General features: G+C 38.1%; 1 protein-coding gene across 6 annotated transcripts in view; it reads right to left on the bottom strand.

Moving 5' to 3' along the window:
• Window positions 1–4,089: 4,089 nt before the first annotated feature.
• LOC123757174 (BTB/POZ domain-containing protein 7) overlaps window positions 4,090–18,373 on the bottom strand; it is a 46,801-nt gene continuing 32,517 nt past the window's right edge. For 4 of the 6 annotated variants that reach the window (XM_045740629.2, XM_045740628.2, XM_069323654.1 and 1 more), the window contains 11 exons: window positions 18,061–18,213; window positions 15,923–16,624; window positions 14,522–14,656; window positions 13,735–13,885; window positions 11,789–11,946; window positions 10,625–10,774; window positions 10,356–10,518; window positions 8,606–8,766; window positions 6,835–6,978; window positions 6,246–6,416; window positions 5,423–5,794 (listed from right to left, as the gene is read on the bottom strand). In XM_045740629.2, coding sequence (XP_045596585.1) covers window positions 5,573–5,794; window positions 6,246–6,416; window positions 6,835–6,978; window positions 8,606–8,766; window positions 10,356–10,518; window positions 10,625–10,774; window positions 11,789–11,946; window positions 13,735–13,885; window positions 14,522–14,656; window positions 15,923–16,624; window positions 18,061–18,213 — 2,310 coding nt within the window. In that variant the 3' untranslated portion in view covers window positions 5,423–5,572. Of the gene's footprint in view, window positions 5,795–6,245; window positions 6,417–6,834; window positions 6,979–8,605; window positions 8,767–10,355; window positions 10,519–10,624; window positions 10,775–11,788; window positions 11,947–13,734; window positions 13,886–14,521; window positions 14,657–15,922; window positions 16,625–18,060; window positions 18,214–18,373 lie in introns of all 6 variants that reach the window. The other 2 variants (XM_045740625.2, XM_045740627.2) reach the window with 1 other exon arrangement.

Below are 18,373 nucleotides of genomic sequence, written 5' to 3'. Positions count from 1 at the left end.
AACCTGAGTCCTTTCAATTAATGATGCATAGTAAACATTTTGATGGTATTGATAGTGAAAATGAAAGAACACAAAATTATCAAAATATATACAGTACAGCAGTTGAAACCCAAGACACTGGCTTGAAAAAAAATATTTTGCCAATTTTGAATGTTGGCTTCATTTTCAGAAGTTATGACAGATGGAAGTTATTTGTTTAATATTACTGTCACATTATCCCATTGGCCATGACCAGTTGCCCGGGTTCTTCACTGTTCTCTCTACTGGAAAACAATTTTACTTTGCAAAATTAGTAAATTCTCATATTCTGAAATTAATTTACACAGCCTAACATTTTAACTTGCCTCACATCAGGTATATATTAGGGGGGGGGGGGACCTCAACACAAGCATATACAATGAGTCTGAATACAAGTGAAATAAATTTTTCAAGTTCTAACATTTGTATATTTGAGTGGCATTACACAATTGTTTTTGCAAAGAATCCCCCTCAAGCATTTTGAAATTTCCAAATACAAAACTTTTGTAATTTGGCACATTTTCATATAGGTGTAGTGTAAAAATGGTTGGAAATATCGTCATTGACTAGAGCAGTACATAATTAAGTCGCTATTTATTTTCATTTTAAGACTTGAAAATTAACTATGCCTGTATATGTATTTTTACAATGTATAACTGCTCAGTTTCATGTACTCTATGTAGAAATATTCTATAAATATTACTCTACTGTAAACCAATATTTTTAAGTACAATACTCTATATTTTGATTAAAGTCCTGAAATACACTTCAACGAATAATAGATCAAATACATAATAGATCAAATAAAAACTAAACCTCTTCCTAATGTTTATAACAAAGTTGTCTCTCTGTGAGAGCCAAATAGATTGAGGTTATTTGTTATCATATTAATTAATGTACAGTGGCGCCTCGATTAACGGGTTTAATCCGTTCCGGCACCGAGCTCGTCATGTGGAAAACTCGTCTTGCGAAACAACAACAAAACTGTCATCGGAGGTGTCCGAGAACCACCGGGAACGCTCGTTAATCGAGCAAAAGCTCGTCAGTCAAGATATATTTTCTGAGTGGCTTGCTCATTACTCGAAATGCTCATAACTGGAGCCGCTCGTCACTCGAGGTTCCACTGTACCAAATAAAGAGATTTATAATATAAATTTTGTATGTTGGCACTACACATCCAGTACAAAAATTCTCGCAAAATACTCTAATGACAAGGATACACTGTTGAAGGCTTCCCCCACTGACAACAACACTGCCCAATATTTACCCACTGACAACAACATAGTGCCCAAGGTTTCCCCACTGACTACTAATCTTGACTGGACGCGACCTTGGCTGACAACCTCACCTGCCGCCAGTGTTGCGTTTGGTCCGCACAGTAGGCACTTGGATGCCCATTAAGGGGCCGGGAGTACGAATATAAGTTGTTGTACTCTTAACCTCCCACTGGGGCAGGAGTCTTTGGAACTGACAAAGGAGAAAATTGGTTTGTAGAGTGCACGATGTCTCGACTCTCAAACTTCAGCAGCCTCATAAACAATCACGCAAATCACATGGTTCATTTCACAGCTCTCATGAACACCTTACTGGTGGTTGAAAAACTCTTCTCAGAAAAAAAATGTATATATATATATATATATAATATATGTGTGTGTGTGTGTGTGTATGTGTGTGTGTGTGTGTGTGTGTGTGTGTGTGTGTGTGTGTGTGTGTGTGTGTGTGTGTGTGTGTGTGTGTGTGTGTGTGTGTGTGTGTGTTTGTGTGTTATCATTACATTTGAATTGAATGGTAACCTATAAATAACAATCTACTTGGTACTTGGCTACTGCCGCTTCTACAGGCAAATCCTGACATCTTGGGGGGGAAAAAAAATACAAATACAAAATAAAAAATTTGATTCTGGGCAATTTGTATGGAGTTTTATTAAAACTCTTGAGTCCTGCCCCTAATCTGTTTGTGTTACTTGTAGCCATAAAACATTATGTATTAACAATGTCAATCAAAAATACACTAGCCACCTAAAATGACATGGAAAAAATGTAGCTACTTGTCTAGTATAAAGAATAATGTTAAGATACTTTTGTCACTGGCTTGCTCATATGCCTGAAAAACATTCTTGGGAAAAGTACATACAACCATTGCTTTATGCAGGTGATGAGTCGCAATAACATGGCTGAAGTATGTTGACCAGACCACACACTAGAAAGTGAAGGGATGACGACGTTTCGCTCCATCCTGGACCATTCTCAAGTCGATTACACAATCGACTTGAGAATGGTCCAGGACGGACCTAAACGTCGCCGTCCCTTCACTTTCTAGTGTGTGGTCTGGTCAACAACCATTGCTTTAGTTTGTGAATGTGAGCATGTGATCCAGTATGACCATTAACCGACACTAATTATTGAAAAAGGAGTTAAGGAAGGCAATAATTCTTTGGTAATGATCTTAACTAATGCAGTGAACACTCAGTAATATTATGATGAAATGCTAAAAGTGGAGAGTCAACTTCACAAGAACTTTTCATCAAGTTTTTCAAGAAGAATACAAAAATCTATTTTCAGTCCGAATATCTGTTGCTAAATTTTACATTCTTTACCGAAATTACATTTTCAGGGTCATTCTGAAAAAGGGTCATTTAACCCAAGCTCCCATGCCTATGCAAGTCAATCTTCACGTTTAACCCTTCAGCTACTCTGCACATTTATATAGACATGTTGTACTGTAGCCATCATGACCGCAGCACACTTACATACCGTACACTTTACCGTGTGGTGGTTTGTATAATAATCAGTTGATGAGGGGCCCACCTCTGCCATCAAGAAATAGCTCTCAACCTCAAATAAGCTACTAACAAAAATCCAATATTCCTTCATACAAATATATACTGTAATAGTAATTAGTGAGGAGCTGTAAAAAACAAAAACATTTTGCCTGTTAAAATGTCAACCAGTTATCTTTAAGAATAAAATATTTTTGATTTATATTATAGAGAATATGTATGATTTAAAATATACAATTTGAGTAATAATACGTCAAGTGTCAAAATGTATACACACACACACACTTTTGGCCACATGTACTGTAGCAAAACCACCATCTAAGAATGTCTTTTGTAAACCTGGCCAAGGAGGATTTACTGGGCGCAAATCCTCAACTGTAACCTCTGTTTAACTCAACAGTAAAATGGGTACTTGGTTGTTGAACGATTTTTTCGGGGTCGTATTCCAGGGAACATAGGATTAAGGACTTGGCCGAAACGCTACGCGTACTGGTGGCTGTACAAGAATGTAAGAACTCTTGTATATATAAATAGATAATAAAAATAAATAAATAAATAAACCTGACAGATGAATACTATGGCAGAGATAATATTATTATTTTTGTCTCTTCTTGTCATATTATTCTCTAATGGAGAATAAACAAAAATATTTTTTATTGTGTATATGAGAAAGAAGTGTACAAAAAATCTGCAGCTGAAGGGTTAATATGATATAATTCGTAAAAAAAAAAAAAAAAAGTTAAGTATTTTACTGTGCTACAAAATCTGTTTATCAGGAATAATGACCAATGTAGAGACGTACCTGTTCATAGCGGTTGCCTGAGCAGACACCAACGGATCAATCTTTGGGAGCCACGCTGTGGTTTTTTTTTTCCCCAAGTTACTCTGCTCAAATTTACTCATAGGATTACGAGCGTTGGCTAATTCTAGAGACTTGCTTTCACATTGATGAATAAAAATAACAAAGTGTGTGAGACTGAGCAAGATGAAGTTCTCAAGAAGCTTGAAAGTATCACAGACTTTGGGGTAGCAGACAAATGGCTCTAAACTGCATGCATTAGACACAATATACAGAGAAAGAAAAAGAACAAATCTCTTATGATATGTAATAAGCCCTATCATTATGCTATGCACAAACATTATGAAATAAATAAGTTTGATTCTTCTTAATTATAGACAATGGGCGAGACACTGATCTGATGTTATTTTGATCTTGCAACATAATACAAAAGCATATATCACAGGACCAGCTAAATAATCAGCCTCTTGGTAGCAACCAAATTCATTTTCCCTTTGCTTCTCAAACACCACACATCAGGTAACGGTGTGACAAAACGATACAAGTGCAAAAACCCCATTGCTACACACGACCAATCTACTGGCTAGCCAAGGATATACATAATTACATACCAGTAAGCTGATCAGCCACCCACAGTAAATATCAGCTGCAGAGATTCAATAGACTTCATCTTGATTTCATACCCGAGTCTTATTCCACTTGGAGGCAGAGCTAAGTACTGTACTGTATTGGAATAAATTAATCACATTTTTACCAAGTAACACTTGTATGGTCAAGGAGGTATGGACTGAATACACATGATGTGTCCTTATATACCAACTAATGCTTTTCTTGGCTATAATTACAATTTCCTACCAAATACTGATAATCCATAATATGAGCAATTAATTGTTGGATAACATCAGTGTAATTCGCTCTTGAATCACCAAACGGTCGGAACGTTCTAAGAAGTGCTATAAGAAATACAATAACCGAAAAAAGACATAAATAATGACCACGAGCCAAAGAACAAGGTTGAAGGTGAACCTCATCCATCTGAACACACTTGGATCTTTCATGAAACTTAAAACTCTAAAAAATAAATTCTTGATTAAGCGTGTTGGCATCAATACATTTGTGAAAGTCGTATCCAGGTAGTGATAACCCGCCCAGGGTAGGAAGAAGAGCCACTTCAAATGGAACATTAACAAATATTATAAATTTAACTCACTAACCAACAAAAACAAGCCCCAGTCTTGCCTTAACACCCATGTACAGTCATAATGGGAATGTAAATACTGTACTGTATTACAGTTCTGAAAACCTCATCCGACAAATTCTAATTGAACGTGAACAGGTTGCAATAAGGTAAGACAAAGTCAAAATATTTTGGTAAAGACAAAAATGGGTCTCTTAAGACGTGATGAAATGTTCTTTTTACAATATGAGAGGTTAGGCACACTAGCTCTGAGAGCCTATCAGCTAACCAAAAACAAACTCCAGATTCAAAGTTTTTTTTAGTCACTGATCACCATATGATGAGATGTTTTCCAAGACATAAAAAAAATTGCAATCCATTACTAATCGTTCCACTACTTACTTCCACAGTCACTCGTAAAACAGAATGCCAACTATGTCACACCTAAATATGCCAATTCATCATCTAAACATGGTCATGTACACCTGAAATCAGTAGGCAGTGATAGACTTTTAAACCTGAATATAGGTTTAAAATGAGTTTGATCAATGGCATAAATTTTGTAAGACATCTGTTACTTTGTTTTGAATTGATAAGTTTAAATCCTATGACAAAGAGCTGTTGAGACCTTGCCAGCTGCAACATGTTGTAATATGCATATTAAATATAAAAAGCAGCAATAAAAGTTTAGCGGCATTCAAAACATGGGTGTGCGCGGCCTGATGGGTGGCGAGTGTCGCGCTTCATGGTAGTGACGATGGCTTTGACTGCGGTAATGTAAGGAGTGGAAGTGGTGATGTCAGAGGAACAGTGGCGGTGTGGTGGTGGCATGATGGCGGGCAGTGGCGGTGATAGTGGTGGAGTGAGGTCGCAAAGGTGGAGTGTGTGGAGAACGTGGAGGTGGACCCCCGTACGTGTGATGACCAGCCATTGGAGGTGGTGGGGTTAGATGGGGCGGTAAGCGACGGCGCCTACTTGATCGCCGACGATGAGACCCACCAAGCGTAAGATGTGATCCAACCTGTCAAAATAAGATTTCTGCACATGTATAGGAAAGCGTTTGTGTTCAAATATGCCATATTTTTTTATAAACTGAGTAAATACATGATAAATACCCACTTGCTCACCTTTATAAGCTTGTAAGCTTAAATATTTGTTTAAACAGCTACCAAAACTATAAGCAAGTTTACTATGAATAGTTAATGTTTAAAAGCTAAATATCAAAGAAATATATATCTAAAAACATGTTAAAGAGGGTCCAGTGCCCTCCAGGTGTTTTATCTAATTTAAGCACAGCAGATATGTGCTGCCTCTCAAAATAAATTTCAGGTGTGAGAATTTGCCATGTGAAGTCATTTTGTTACTAGATAACCATTACAATAGCAATAGATGAAAATGTTACCTAGAGTACAAGAGAGAGATCAAGCTTCCAATGCAACCCTCAACGCTACAAAATAGGACGTAAGCCATACCTGATGGTGTGAGCCATCACCCAGATCTAGGGACATTTGTGTCCCTTCCAAGTCTTCCAGGCTGCCCATTGCTCGGTCATCCAGGATGCTGGAGCCGAGGTGGAGTGCCGACAGCGATGAAGAGGCCAGGGCCACATCTGGCATCACATCACTAAGGTGGCCTTCATCACCCTACGAAATTAATGACAATTATTTTCAGAAAAACAAAAACAAAAAAACTATTCAGAGTAATTAGAGTTTAAATGTGTGTTTCTATGGAAATCATTCAAAGTTAGTCTCTGAGTTTCATACAAGACACAGCTGAAAATCTTTTAATTAAAAGATACTTAACAATCCATATTTGTTACATCCTATTCCCTCTGGAAATTACCCTTTCTAGATGGGGAGAGGGGGGGGGGGGGGGTAACCAGATTGTACATGCTTCTAAGTCCTTAGTGAATTGTTTTGAAATTCACAAGGAACACGTGAATTTTCTATTTCTTTTCCCACATTCTTTTCTCAATATCTACAGAATACCAAATACACTCTACTCTTTTAACAAACTAAAAACTAAACTTGGAAACAACTACAATACAGCCAGTTCAACAACCTGCAGCAGTCGGAAGTGATGAGATGGAGGGTCGAGTAATGGGTCAAGCAAGAATTCCGGAGGATGAAGCTTGGACCTGCCTTCGTCCCTCACGGAGCATCTCTGCTCGACCTCTTCCTCTTCCTCCTCGGTGTAGGAAGCCCCCTGCAGGATCGTGAAGCATATATTTAATCGTTATATAAACGACAAGGTTTTCTCCAATTAATCCAAGAATAATTAGTGTCCGTTGCCTAGACCATATATGCACCATCTATAATTTTGAAGTTGGACAAGTGATAAAATTACAGTTAAATATCCATTATGTTAGATGCCAAGAATGAGTCATGAAGTGCGAGTCTCAGTTTTTTATATCTAAAGAACAATTTGCCCACGAGAAAGACACTAAACCAAATTGATATAATAAAGTACTGTACAGTATCTTCAAGAAAGAGCAACTTCACTAGTATGTTTGGTATGCATCATTACCAAATAACAATACATCAACTGAAATTTCTTAAAATTCTGTGATTCGATCATCAAATAATTCTCTCAAAATTCAAATCATTCCACTGTTACTCATTCCTGCCCAAATTAAACAGAAATTTCTTCTTAATTTTTTTTTTTATTTTTTGTAAACCTCGAAACAGAGCCCCTGGTTAACTTTTAAAACCCCATGCCAAGTCTTGGGAACCTGGACTGGGGGCTGATGCGGAAGTGCTAACTCACTCTCATCACAAACGTTTACAGCGTCTTGACCCTCCGAGTGCTATCCTCTGGGAGGAGCTGTATGATCACATCTTCATTTTTTGAGTGAACGAGTGCTCAGCAACCCCCTAATTCCGCCACAGAAACGATAACTGGGTATTTTTAGTTATTATTGGCCAGTTTTTATACAAAATTATATAAATACAGCATGGGTATAATACATCTTTATGAATGTAATGAACTTAACTAAGTTCAATAAACAAGTTCTATTTTCATTTTGTGTTTACTTATAAGAAAAAAGTTATCGTGAATAAGCAGCTATCATGGAATTATAATTTGTATTGACTGATGTTTGAATAGCAGCAAACTAGTGCGTTGCAAGGCACTTCCTTTGAGTGGTGGCAAGGAATAGGTTTATATGAAATATCACACACAGATATCACACTAACGTGATGCATCAAATGAACAAATCTGTTCATTTGTTTATATGAAATATATTACATTGTATTATGTACACATTACATTGTAGGCCTATACACAGTCCTCAAGCACTGTTTTTGTCAATTGTGTAAATAAATCAACTTAATCAACACAATATAATCTAAAATGAAGCAACTAACAAAAACTCTCCAACTTGAGCAGTCTGACAAAACTATCCTCACTCCTCCACCAGGTGAGGAGGAGTCAGCAGACAGCTGACGTAGTGACGTAGTTAGCAGACTACGTAACTGCCCACCCAGCTTCCTCCAATGGTGTATGATGCAGAAAAGACTGACATTCACATGTTTTCTTGCCTTATCCTTACTTTTGCATGCAAATGTATTATTCCATTGAACAAATTATATTTATTTTTTGTGCACATGTAGATTTAAAACATGGAATGCGCTTGGACGCAGGTTCGAATCCTCGTCACGGCCCTTGTGGATTTGTTCTGTAGATTTAAATTTTTATGATAGTTGCTCTTTGAGGGGGTTAAAAGTTGAGAGACAAAAAGAATGTGAATCTTCTGAGATTTATAAGGATTGTCATTTCATTTAATTTAGTTGAATCAAGAAAACAAGGAATCCTGATATATATGCTGCCTTACCTCCAACACATCAGCAACAGAATCTGGCAGATTGAATTCTCTGACAACACGCAGCCGCACTTGTCTTCTCAGCATGCGACGATCACCAAAGAGAAGGGAGGCAGCTCTCTGATACCCAGGAGAAGACACCAACTCTCTCTCTCGCCGCACCATTGCCAACACTGTCACAGAGTCAGGTACTGAGGGTAATTTATGTGGAAGACATAGTTCATACACAAAAACAACGCTCAAACTACTCGTACGTCAACCATTACTTGCCGTTTTAACACCTGTTGATTACTCTCCGAGACCAGTTCATTTATAATATACAGAAACTAAAAAATTTTTCCACGACTCTAGAAAATGGATGAACACACATACATAACCAGTAAAGTTTATCAAGAGAAACCTTCCCGAGGAAACAAAAATGCGTAGTACAGGTGTATACATAAATGGACGGATCCTCTTTTTCTTGGGGGGGGATGGGGGGGGGGAAAAGGTGTATGAAGGGGGTGGGTAAGGAACTGGATCACCCACACTTAAGTGCTCAGAGTGAACGAACAAGATACAGTGTGATTTAATCAGATCTGTAAATTTTCGACCTTTACTCGCTCACTCACCTCCCATGAAAGTTGTGGAAGAGAGAGCATTAGTACAGTAGTAAATGACACAAGAGCAAAAATGTTTGATATTTGGCAACTTTCAACACTTTCAAGCTGGTGGCTGTTACTATCACCTCTAGCCAGCTTCAGGTTGCCCCATTTACCCCCATTTACACTGCACGACTTCTAAGTCTCATGCAGCACTGTACCTTAATACTTCCCGGAGAGGGAAGCCGGTCAGCCAAGCGGACAGCACGCTGGACTTGTGATCCTGTGGTCCTGGGTTCGATCCCAGGCGCCGGCGAGAAATATTGGGCAGAGTTTCTTTCACCCTATGCCCCTGTTACCTAGCAGTAAATAGGTACCTGGGTGTTAGTCAGCTGTCACGGGCTGCTTCCTGGGGGTGGAGGCCTGGTCAAGGACCGGGCTGTGGGGACACTAAAAAGCCCCGAAATCATCTCAAGATAACCTTCCCTCACTGTCTTGCACTGCAGAGTCAGAAATGGCAAGAACTTCCCTCCTTGTGCAGACGATGAGTCACAATAACATGGCTGTTATTTTTATATGATGACCAAACCACACACCAGAAGATGAGGAGACGACGACATTTTGGTCCATCCTGAACCATTATTAACCCGATTACCACAAATCGATTTGATAATGGTCCAGTACGGACCGAAACGTCACTGTCTCCTCATCTTCTGGTGTGTGGTTTGATCATCATTCCCTCATTATCATGTGCATTTGAAGTGTTAATTATTGTTACATTCATGAAGATCCACAGAAGCCACAGAAGACCCCAAGATCTAAGGTGTCTACTGTATTTTGTCTAGATAATTGATTCTAAAATACATTAACTAGACACAAAAAAAATTGCCTGATTAATGTTATGGTTATTATACAGAGAAATCACTTTACTGTGAGATATCAATGAGAAAATTTACAGGAGCCGTGATGAGGATTCATGTCTATGCTCTGGGCGTTCCCAAATGCACACTAGTCGATTAAGACACGACATGGTTTTACCACCATGTCATAGCGTAGTCGACTAGAGCATGCCTCTAGGAACACCCAGTGCATAGGTTTTGAATCCTCATCGTGGTTATTGATAACAAGTAGTGTACCCGGCAAACTAACATTAGCACGGAATAAGAAAGGTAGATACCGACCTGGGATTGCAGCCGCAACAACATCCACCGTGGAGGATGGAGCAAACATTGGCTGATGCGGAGCATTGTCTTCAACCATATAGAGGGCATCAGGTATGTGAGACACATAGCACTGTAGCCGCACCACATCCACCCCACCAGCAGTCTGTTCGTCCACAACCGACTGTCGTGGTAATAAACCAATTCAATGAGAGAAACATCACATGAGAAAATTATACATATATTAAGGCATTATTCTTAATAAAGAGCATTTTATACCATGTATTTACCTTTATTTCTTCAGCGTAAGGTGTAAAAAGTCGAGGCTTGACAAATAAGCCATTATTTTTACTTCTTATCCATGCATTAAGCCGATAGTTGGTGGTGTCATCCCCAATCATATGACTCGGAGGCGTGGATACCAACCCTCGTTTTATAGCCTGCAAGCAAGCATACCACCAATCACAATTACTCTCTTAAGAACAATGAGAATCAAATGTCAGTACAAATGGAAAAAAGTAATAGAAAATAAAGTGAGTGGTAAAGCCAAAAGAACAACAATGTTATAGATTAAGGAGCAAGGATGGCGTGTGGAGTAAGAAATGGAAACCAGGAAATCACCAGGAAAAATATATAGGATTTTCCTGGTGTTATATATATGTATATATATATCACCTATATCATGTGATATACCTGTATATATATATCATGTTATATATGTATATATATATATCACCAGGAAACATATAATTGAGTCTGAGAAATGAAGCAACACACATTTTCTAGCAGACTGGATGCATTGTTTTGGTCCAACAACCAAATAAATATTGTATTTACATACACAAAATAATATGCTTTTTCCAACAAAAACCACTTTAAAATCACTGTCAATAAATGCAAAATGGAACATAATTAATGTGGGTTTTTTTGTCCACAAAGTATCCTCGCAAATTAGATGTACTTTGTACACCGGCAAATACAGTTAAAACAGTCAGAATAACATTCGAGATCTATTGCATTATAGAAGATTTTGCTTGAAATATAACTGAATGTCACAAATGAACATTCCATAAAAGAGTGGATGAGTAAATGACTTGTACATAATTTATGTTATCAGTTTCTATTAAGTAAACTATTAAGTTTCTACAGTAAACAATGATGACCAGTTCTCTGTGGAAGAATTCCTTCTATTTGGCTCCCAGCACCGAGAATGAACTTCCCAACAAGAGTTGGGAAGTTGCACTTCCCACATATTCATATGTGGGAACAACTTTGCACTTAATTAGCCCCATTCTTTACTGGTACGGATTTAAATACAACAGAATAAGCTCATTATGTATCTTACATAAATAATCTGAATAATATGCAGTATTACCTAATTACTACAAGATTATGAACGTGAACTTGAACCCAACTAGAAGAAACTGTGGATATACAGGTGAACAATGACTTACCTGGGTTAATATATCATGGTTGGGAGGTAGAACGTGGTCCATTCGAACGTGAGGTAAGAGTTCGGATAGAATTTCTCGCAACTCGACGTCATTCATGTCCCTCTTCCTGAGACCTTTCCGGGTTACCGAGTGGGCTGTCTGTGACACCAAGTTGGGTTCTGCACAAATAATAAATTCAGAAGTTAAAAAAAAGAAAGTTTTCATATTTACTCTAATTCTCGTTTCTATGCACAATACATCAATACATACATCATACAGCACTATCATAACTCAGTTGGTACAGCTACGGCCTTACACGCGTGTGGGGTCTACGGTTCCAGACCCATACAGCTCGGGTGAATGGAAAGCACTATCATTTGTTATACAGTCACAAGCTGTTTATCCATACTAAACAGGACCAGAGGAATAGCATTACAATGCAGAATGGTGTTATATTTAGAAAGAACCTTTGTGACTGGACACTAGTAACAACATTTGAATAATTTATTACATTGCTGATACATATTTACTAACCTTGAAATAAAAAGTTGTGTAATCTGACTAGCAGGAATTACTCTTTAGACTAAGTACAGTACGATATGCTGAGCAGCTTGTGGTTCAGGAGATGGGGAGATGATGGTTAAAACACTTCTATAAAGCATGTCAGCGATGTCTCTTTCCCTAGCTTTGTTTTGTTCCTTTAACTACCTACATCAATGTGTTTTGATGCCTATTCTACTGATGATGAATGGGCAAGCAAATAACTATGGAATATATAATAACTAAAACATGATATGAATTCACTGGGTAGTATCACATAATTTTGTTACATCACTTGATCAGATATATGGAAATATACATGTCAGTATGCACATAAATATTTATTATGAGTGGTATTACTTTTTATAATCACAGTTTATAAAAACAGAAAGACATTCTTTCTTGCGGCTGTCCTCAACCGCCCGCCACCGTGGGCAGGGTAATGGACAAAGAATATCCCAGTAGCCTAGCCGACGGAGTGAAGGTAAAGAGTCCGCGGGACATCGACCAGTGGATCAAATTCTCAACAACAGACACTGCCACCTTACTCTCAAAGAACCGCCCGCACATCCGAGTCATCTTCAACAGAAGATCAATCCTGGCTTCCCTGTTTACCACAGCTTTAGAGATGTTCTTTCCCGCATACCCAGCAGGTGTCGGAGGAAATACTGTGACTCAAAAGCATGCCACAGCAGGCCAAGATCACATGCTTTGTAGGAGGCAACATGCTGTTCATGTTGTGCACATATTCATGCAGCTATGTCAAATATTAATCAGCAGCTTAGGTAGACACAATCAATTAGACTGCATTATATTTTACAGTGGAACCTTCACAGTCTCAGTCACCATCCTTTAAACTTTCATGGAATGCAAACAATTTGCTCCCAAGAAAACATTGATAATCTGATTAAGAGAGCCATAGATTTTAGAGTGTAATACTTTTTATATTTTTTTATATTCAAAATACTTATATATGTACAGTACAATATTTGAATGAGTAAAAATGCATTTTTATATTTATAGTTTGTGATAAATAGTAAATTCTTGGTCGTTCAAAAACCCTGATACTGTCCACAATAAGATTGGGTCCAGTCCCAATTAGTTTAGAAAATGGAGGTTTCAGTGTATGTAAGTTCCCACCATCACCTCAACACTCCAAATGGAGACAGTCACGATGCTGATGCTAATATAAGTATTATTAACATGCCACTACTACTACTACTAAAAACCCTTTTTTAATAATTTACACTAGGTTCAGTTAGGTTTGTTTCTGACATATGCAAGAAGGGTTCAGTCTTAATATAAAAAATGACAAAGCCCAAAATTGGATGAATACACGAGTTCTTGGGTGCTTCGTTATCTCAAACAAAATGAGGACCGAAATATATGCCAAGAATGGACGACAAACTCAAAAATAGAAAACTTGCCTCTATCCTCCATTCGTCTCAGTAACTGGTGTTCCCCCCAGCGTAGTGTCGCCTGCAGCACGTCTAGTTCTGCCGCTTGTAAGAAGTCTGATATCAAGGCTTCTAATAATGTTGACTTTTCCAGTTCTAGTAATACTCCTGACTGAGCAACCTGTTAGCAAAAATGTAAAAAAAAAAAAGACATTAAATACAGAAGATACAAGACTACAGCATCTGAAAATGTTGAAACCTTTATGTTTTTTATTGGATTTTCCCTTTCATTATAATGATAAATTTGACAGTTCCATGCTAGGTTAAGGCATACCAGTAGAACACATGGAAAAGGAAGAATAGAGATGTCTTTCCACAATTAAAGCTACAGCATAGTATAATGAAATGGCATTTCCAGGAATTCATAAATGAATGCCTTCGGCTTGGGAACTGATACTGTAGAGCCACATTTAATGCACATTCCCACTCGAATGCATTTCCACTCGCACCCATTTACATGCATGCACAATAAGGAAATAAATGTGCCAAAAATTATTACAAAAACCTCTTTATGCAAGCAGACCAGTATATGGTTGGAACAAGGGAGAAGGCAGTGGATGCCAAAATTGTCAGTAGTTCTAAAGCATCATATGACAGTACTAGGAAGATGTGACACCCTGAGCATAGTTCTCATCCTCTAACTACACTTAGGTAATTACATTCTCCCACTATCGATCTCTCTCTTTCTTTCTTCCCCCCCCCCCCTTCCCAAATACACACACACACACATTGCAGATACTGTACATTTTGGCATTACCTGAGAAAATTCCTCACGCAAGAAGTGAAGAGCCTGCCGGTGAACCCACGCCGAACCATGAGCTTCTCCCGACCACCGCAAAATGGACACCAGGTTGTCTAGGCTTAATGATTCAACTATCATGTCCTCACAACCCTAGATGAAAAAGCTTTGTCAATATAAAATAAGATATTGCATCTATAAATGATAATAAACACTCGATAAAACAATAACAACCTTTATGATAAGAATAAACTGTCAAAAATTAAGATAAATTTGTTCTGTGACTATTGTCTCAAATGTTATTCAAGACAGTGGAATCTCACTCAAAAGGAATCCCCTTGACCAAAATATCGGATGCAGCAAAATAATTCCGACCTGGATAAATTAAGACACTCGGCATTATTGGCGGCGAGAAAAATACCTTACACTGTACAACACAAATTTTCTTTTGCCACTGAGTATCAAATTGTGTGCCAAGATGCATTTTATTGTTTGTGCTAATCAATATATCGTTGACAAAATAACAAATCCCGGTTGCAAGACAAAATTTAATGTAACAGGAGAGTTCCATTTGAGCGAGATTTCACTACTTTGTAATAAATATATATAATTAAGCTACCTATCATGCAAGATAAACTTATGCACACACTTTTTTTTTTACACTATATATACTACCAAGGACAATGTTGTTACACAGTGTTATTCATCTTGCACAACAATTTTATGTTCTCTAAGAGATCTTTCAATTTCCTTATGTTTTAACATGTTTTCTAAAAAGTCTTCTGCCACTAACCCTATCCTGCAGGAACAAGGCAGCAGAAAGCAGATAAATTATTGAACATAAAAAAAAAAAACTTAAATCTCTTGCACTCCATTCCATTTACATGTTGTTCCATGGAAATAAAGACTATAACACTGAACATGCCATAACCCCGGCAGCCTCACATCTACATAAGGCACAGATCAGTGTTATAAACATCCCTTCCTCTCGTCATATGAGATCATTAATGCAACACCAAAGTCTCTATGCAAGAAAAAAAAGTCACCATTCTTTCAAACTATTTGTGCTTACAGTGTCATAATTTTTTCCACTAAATCCATGAAATATTTGAAGTTTCCATCTGTCCAACAACTTTTTTCAACAAAGTTTTAGGTACAATAACCTTACCACATCTTTTTTTTTTGTAAATCCTTGTCCACAGCATATTTGGTGAACTACAGTATTTTCTTGTTTAACTTAAATAAACAAAGCAACACATGGGTAAATACACAGGGCACAGAGAGAAATGAGTAATCGTGAAAATTCTATAATTAAAATACTGTACTCACCTCTGTTTTATACCATCTTAAAACCATAGTTCTAACCTTTGCATACAATGAAACTAATTGGCTTATTTCCCTAAATTGAAGTTACCTTACCTGGGTTAAGATGTCCAGTTCCAAAAAACGGCCAATTTGGTATATTTCCATTGCCTCTTCAACCACAGTCATATGCGTACGGCCCGTCTGCACAATGCTCTGAGCTTCACTCAGACTGTTGGTGCTGGTCGAGTCACGAATAATACAAGAGAGATCCAAAGTATCTAAATACACGGCATGAAGGAGCACTCGCGCATATCTCTTGGGGATCACGCCTTCATCTAACACTATTCTGGTCGGCTGAGGGATGCCTCTTTCATACATGTCCTCGCTGTATCGTTGTCTTCGCTGAATTAGGCTTCTGAAGAATGGTGAGCGGGCACTAAGTATAGCTTTGTGACAATAAAGTTCTAATCGATTGTGAAAACCATAGTCTGATGGGCCAGCCTCACCACCCTGGTCAGACTGGTTTACATCACCACTTGCTGAAAACACCAACACGCAGTCGGCATAATCACCAGATTCCAACAGGTACTTAAGATCGCACTCAAGCGGGTTTGGCGTCCCAAATTCCTCACACAACTGCATTAACATGTCCAAGTTACTGAGGCCCATTTGAGCTTTGCTAGTTCCATCATATGCATTAAATTCACCGGTGTATAAGTAACGTAACAAAGCACTAAACATTGGAATATCTATACCAGGAGTCCGTATATCCACACCAATTTGGGCCCCATATCCTGGTATCTTTTTCAGCACCTCCTGTAAGATGAATGGATATAAGACACTAGCAAGAGGGATATACACAATGTTAAGATTAAGTGTTCAGCTATTTATGAAACTTACTCTATTTTTAAATATTATGGAAAGAAAGCACCAAGCTTGAAATTCAAATGAAATCTAAAGTACTGTATCATCACCTTATATAAAATACAATAAATTAAACCCAGATGCCCAGTGTTCAAATATGGTACATCATTAATTTTCACAACATAATTGTGAGTGTGACCGGCACAGCACCACACACACACACCAGGTCACTGCAACCCCCCCCCCCCACCCCACACACACACACACACACACACACACACACACACACACACACACACACACATACACACATACATACATACATACATACATACATACATACATACATACATACACACATACACACACACACACACACACACACACACACACACACACACACACACACACACACACACACACACACACACACACACACACACGTGTCCTAGATAGCTAATTTTTGTTTTCTTTCTCTCAGCTTGAAGCAAGGCTTCCATGTAAATTGCTGATCATTGAGACTATTGGTGGTCATGGCCAGCAAGCCCACACAGCCATAACAACACCAATTTAAGATATCACCTACATAGGATTGTTCAATTATACTGATGAAATGATTTACAATTCCAAGCAAATATGGAGCAGTACTATATGCAACTTTAGATTTTCTGTAGGGCATACACTGACTTTCACTACTTCATTCCCTTGATTAATAATAATTGTAATAACATTTACCTCTAACAAGTACAAATTTGTTCAATCTCTTATAAAAATCAGCTAACCAAAAAGCATGGAGATTATGGAACAAATTTTTGACCCACAGTTTCAACGTGTCAGCAACAAATTTTTGCCTGTAAATTGCCACTTACCTTTCAGCACTAATTGAAGGCCCACAACTCATTATTTACAGTTGGCAGAAAGGTTTCGATACAGGCCTAGCAATTAAAGTATCCTGAGTACAATTCTCATTGAGAAGGCAATGTTGCTTCAAATTTAATTGAAGCTTATTTTCAGAATGTAATCATGTGATAATGGAATCACAAGAACATGATTTATCTATGACAAAATATTAAGGCTATACCATAGGGAATCCAAGGGAACAGGTCAACCCCACTGTATGGCTTCATAGCCTAACTTGGTTCACACATATACAGCTAAATGAGGGATATTCACCTGCATATCTTAGTCTGTGGCTGGGAGTAGAGACTCCCAGCCACAGGACCAGAAGTAGAGACTTCTGGTCCTTGCCTTGTGATTGCTGGGAAACATGTCGATAATAAAATAAATCACCAACTGCCTTCAACCTGCTTTCTGCACCATTATACCTGAATCTTCCATTTGCTACGTACCTATGGGCATCAAACTTGGGCGGAGAAAAATTGTGGTACCTGGAAGTAAGGACATCTGACGCTGAGAATGGCCCGGTGGACGGGGAAGATGGCTCCCTGGAACACCAGGTCAACATCTGTACAGTACTTGTAATCGAAAAGGTCACTCAGGTCTTGTTTGTAGGTTGGAGCTGGTGGTCGAGCGAGGTCAGCCTGAAAAGATATTAATATATTACAGAACCATTTCTACACAAATAGGGTTTTCAATTGTACTCAAAATACTGCAACCGAGTTATGTAGGGCATAAATCTTAAGCATCAAATAATGAAAAGTGTACCAATACCAAATTCTGGCCGACATCTCTTCCTTGTTT

Source organism: Procambarus clarkii, chromosome 13 (genome assembly GCF_040958095.1).
Source record: "Procambarus clarkii isolate CNS0578487 chromosome 13, FALCON_Pclarkii_2.0, whole genome shotgun sequence".
In the NCBI taxonomy this organism is placed as follows: Eukaryota; Metazoa; Arthropoda; class Malacostraca; order Decapoda; family Cambaridae; genus Procambarus; species Procambarus clarkii.
Note: the sequence above shows the minus strand (reverse complement) of the source record. Positions and strands in the feature narration are given on the sequence as shown.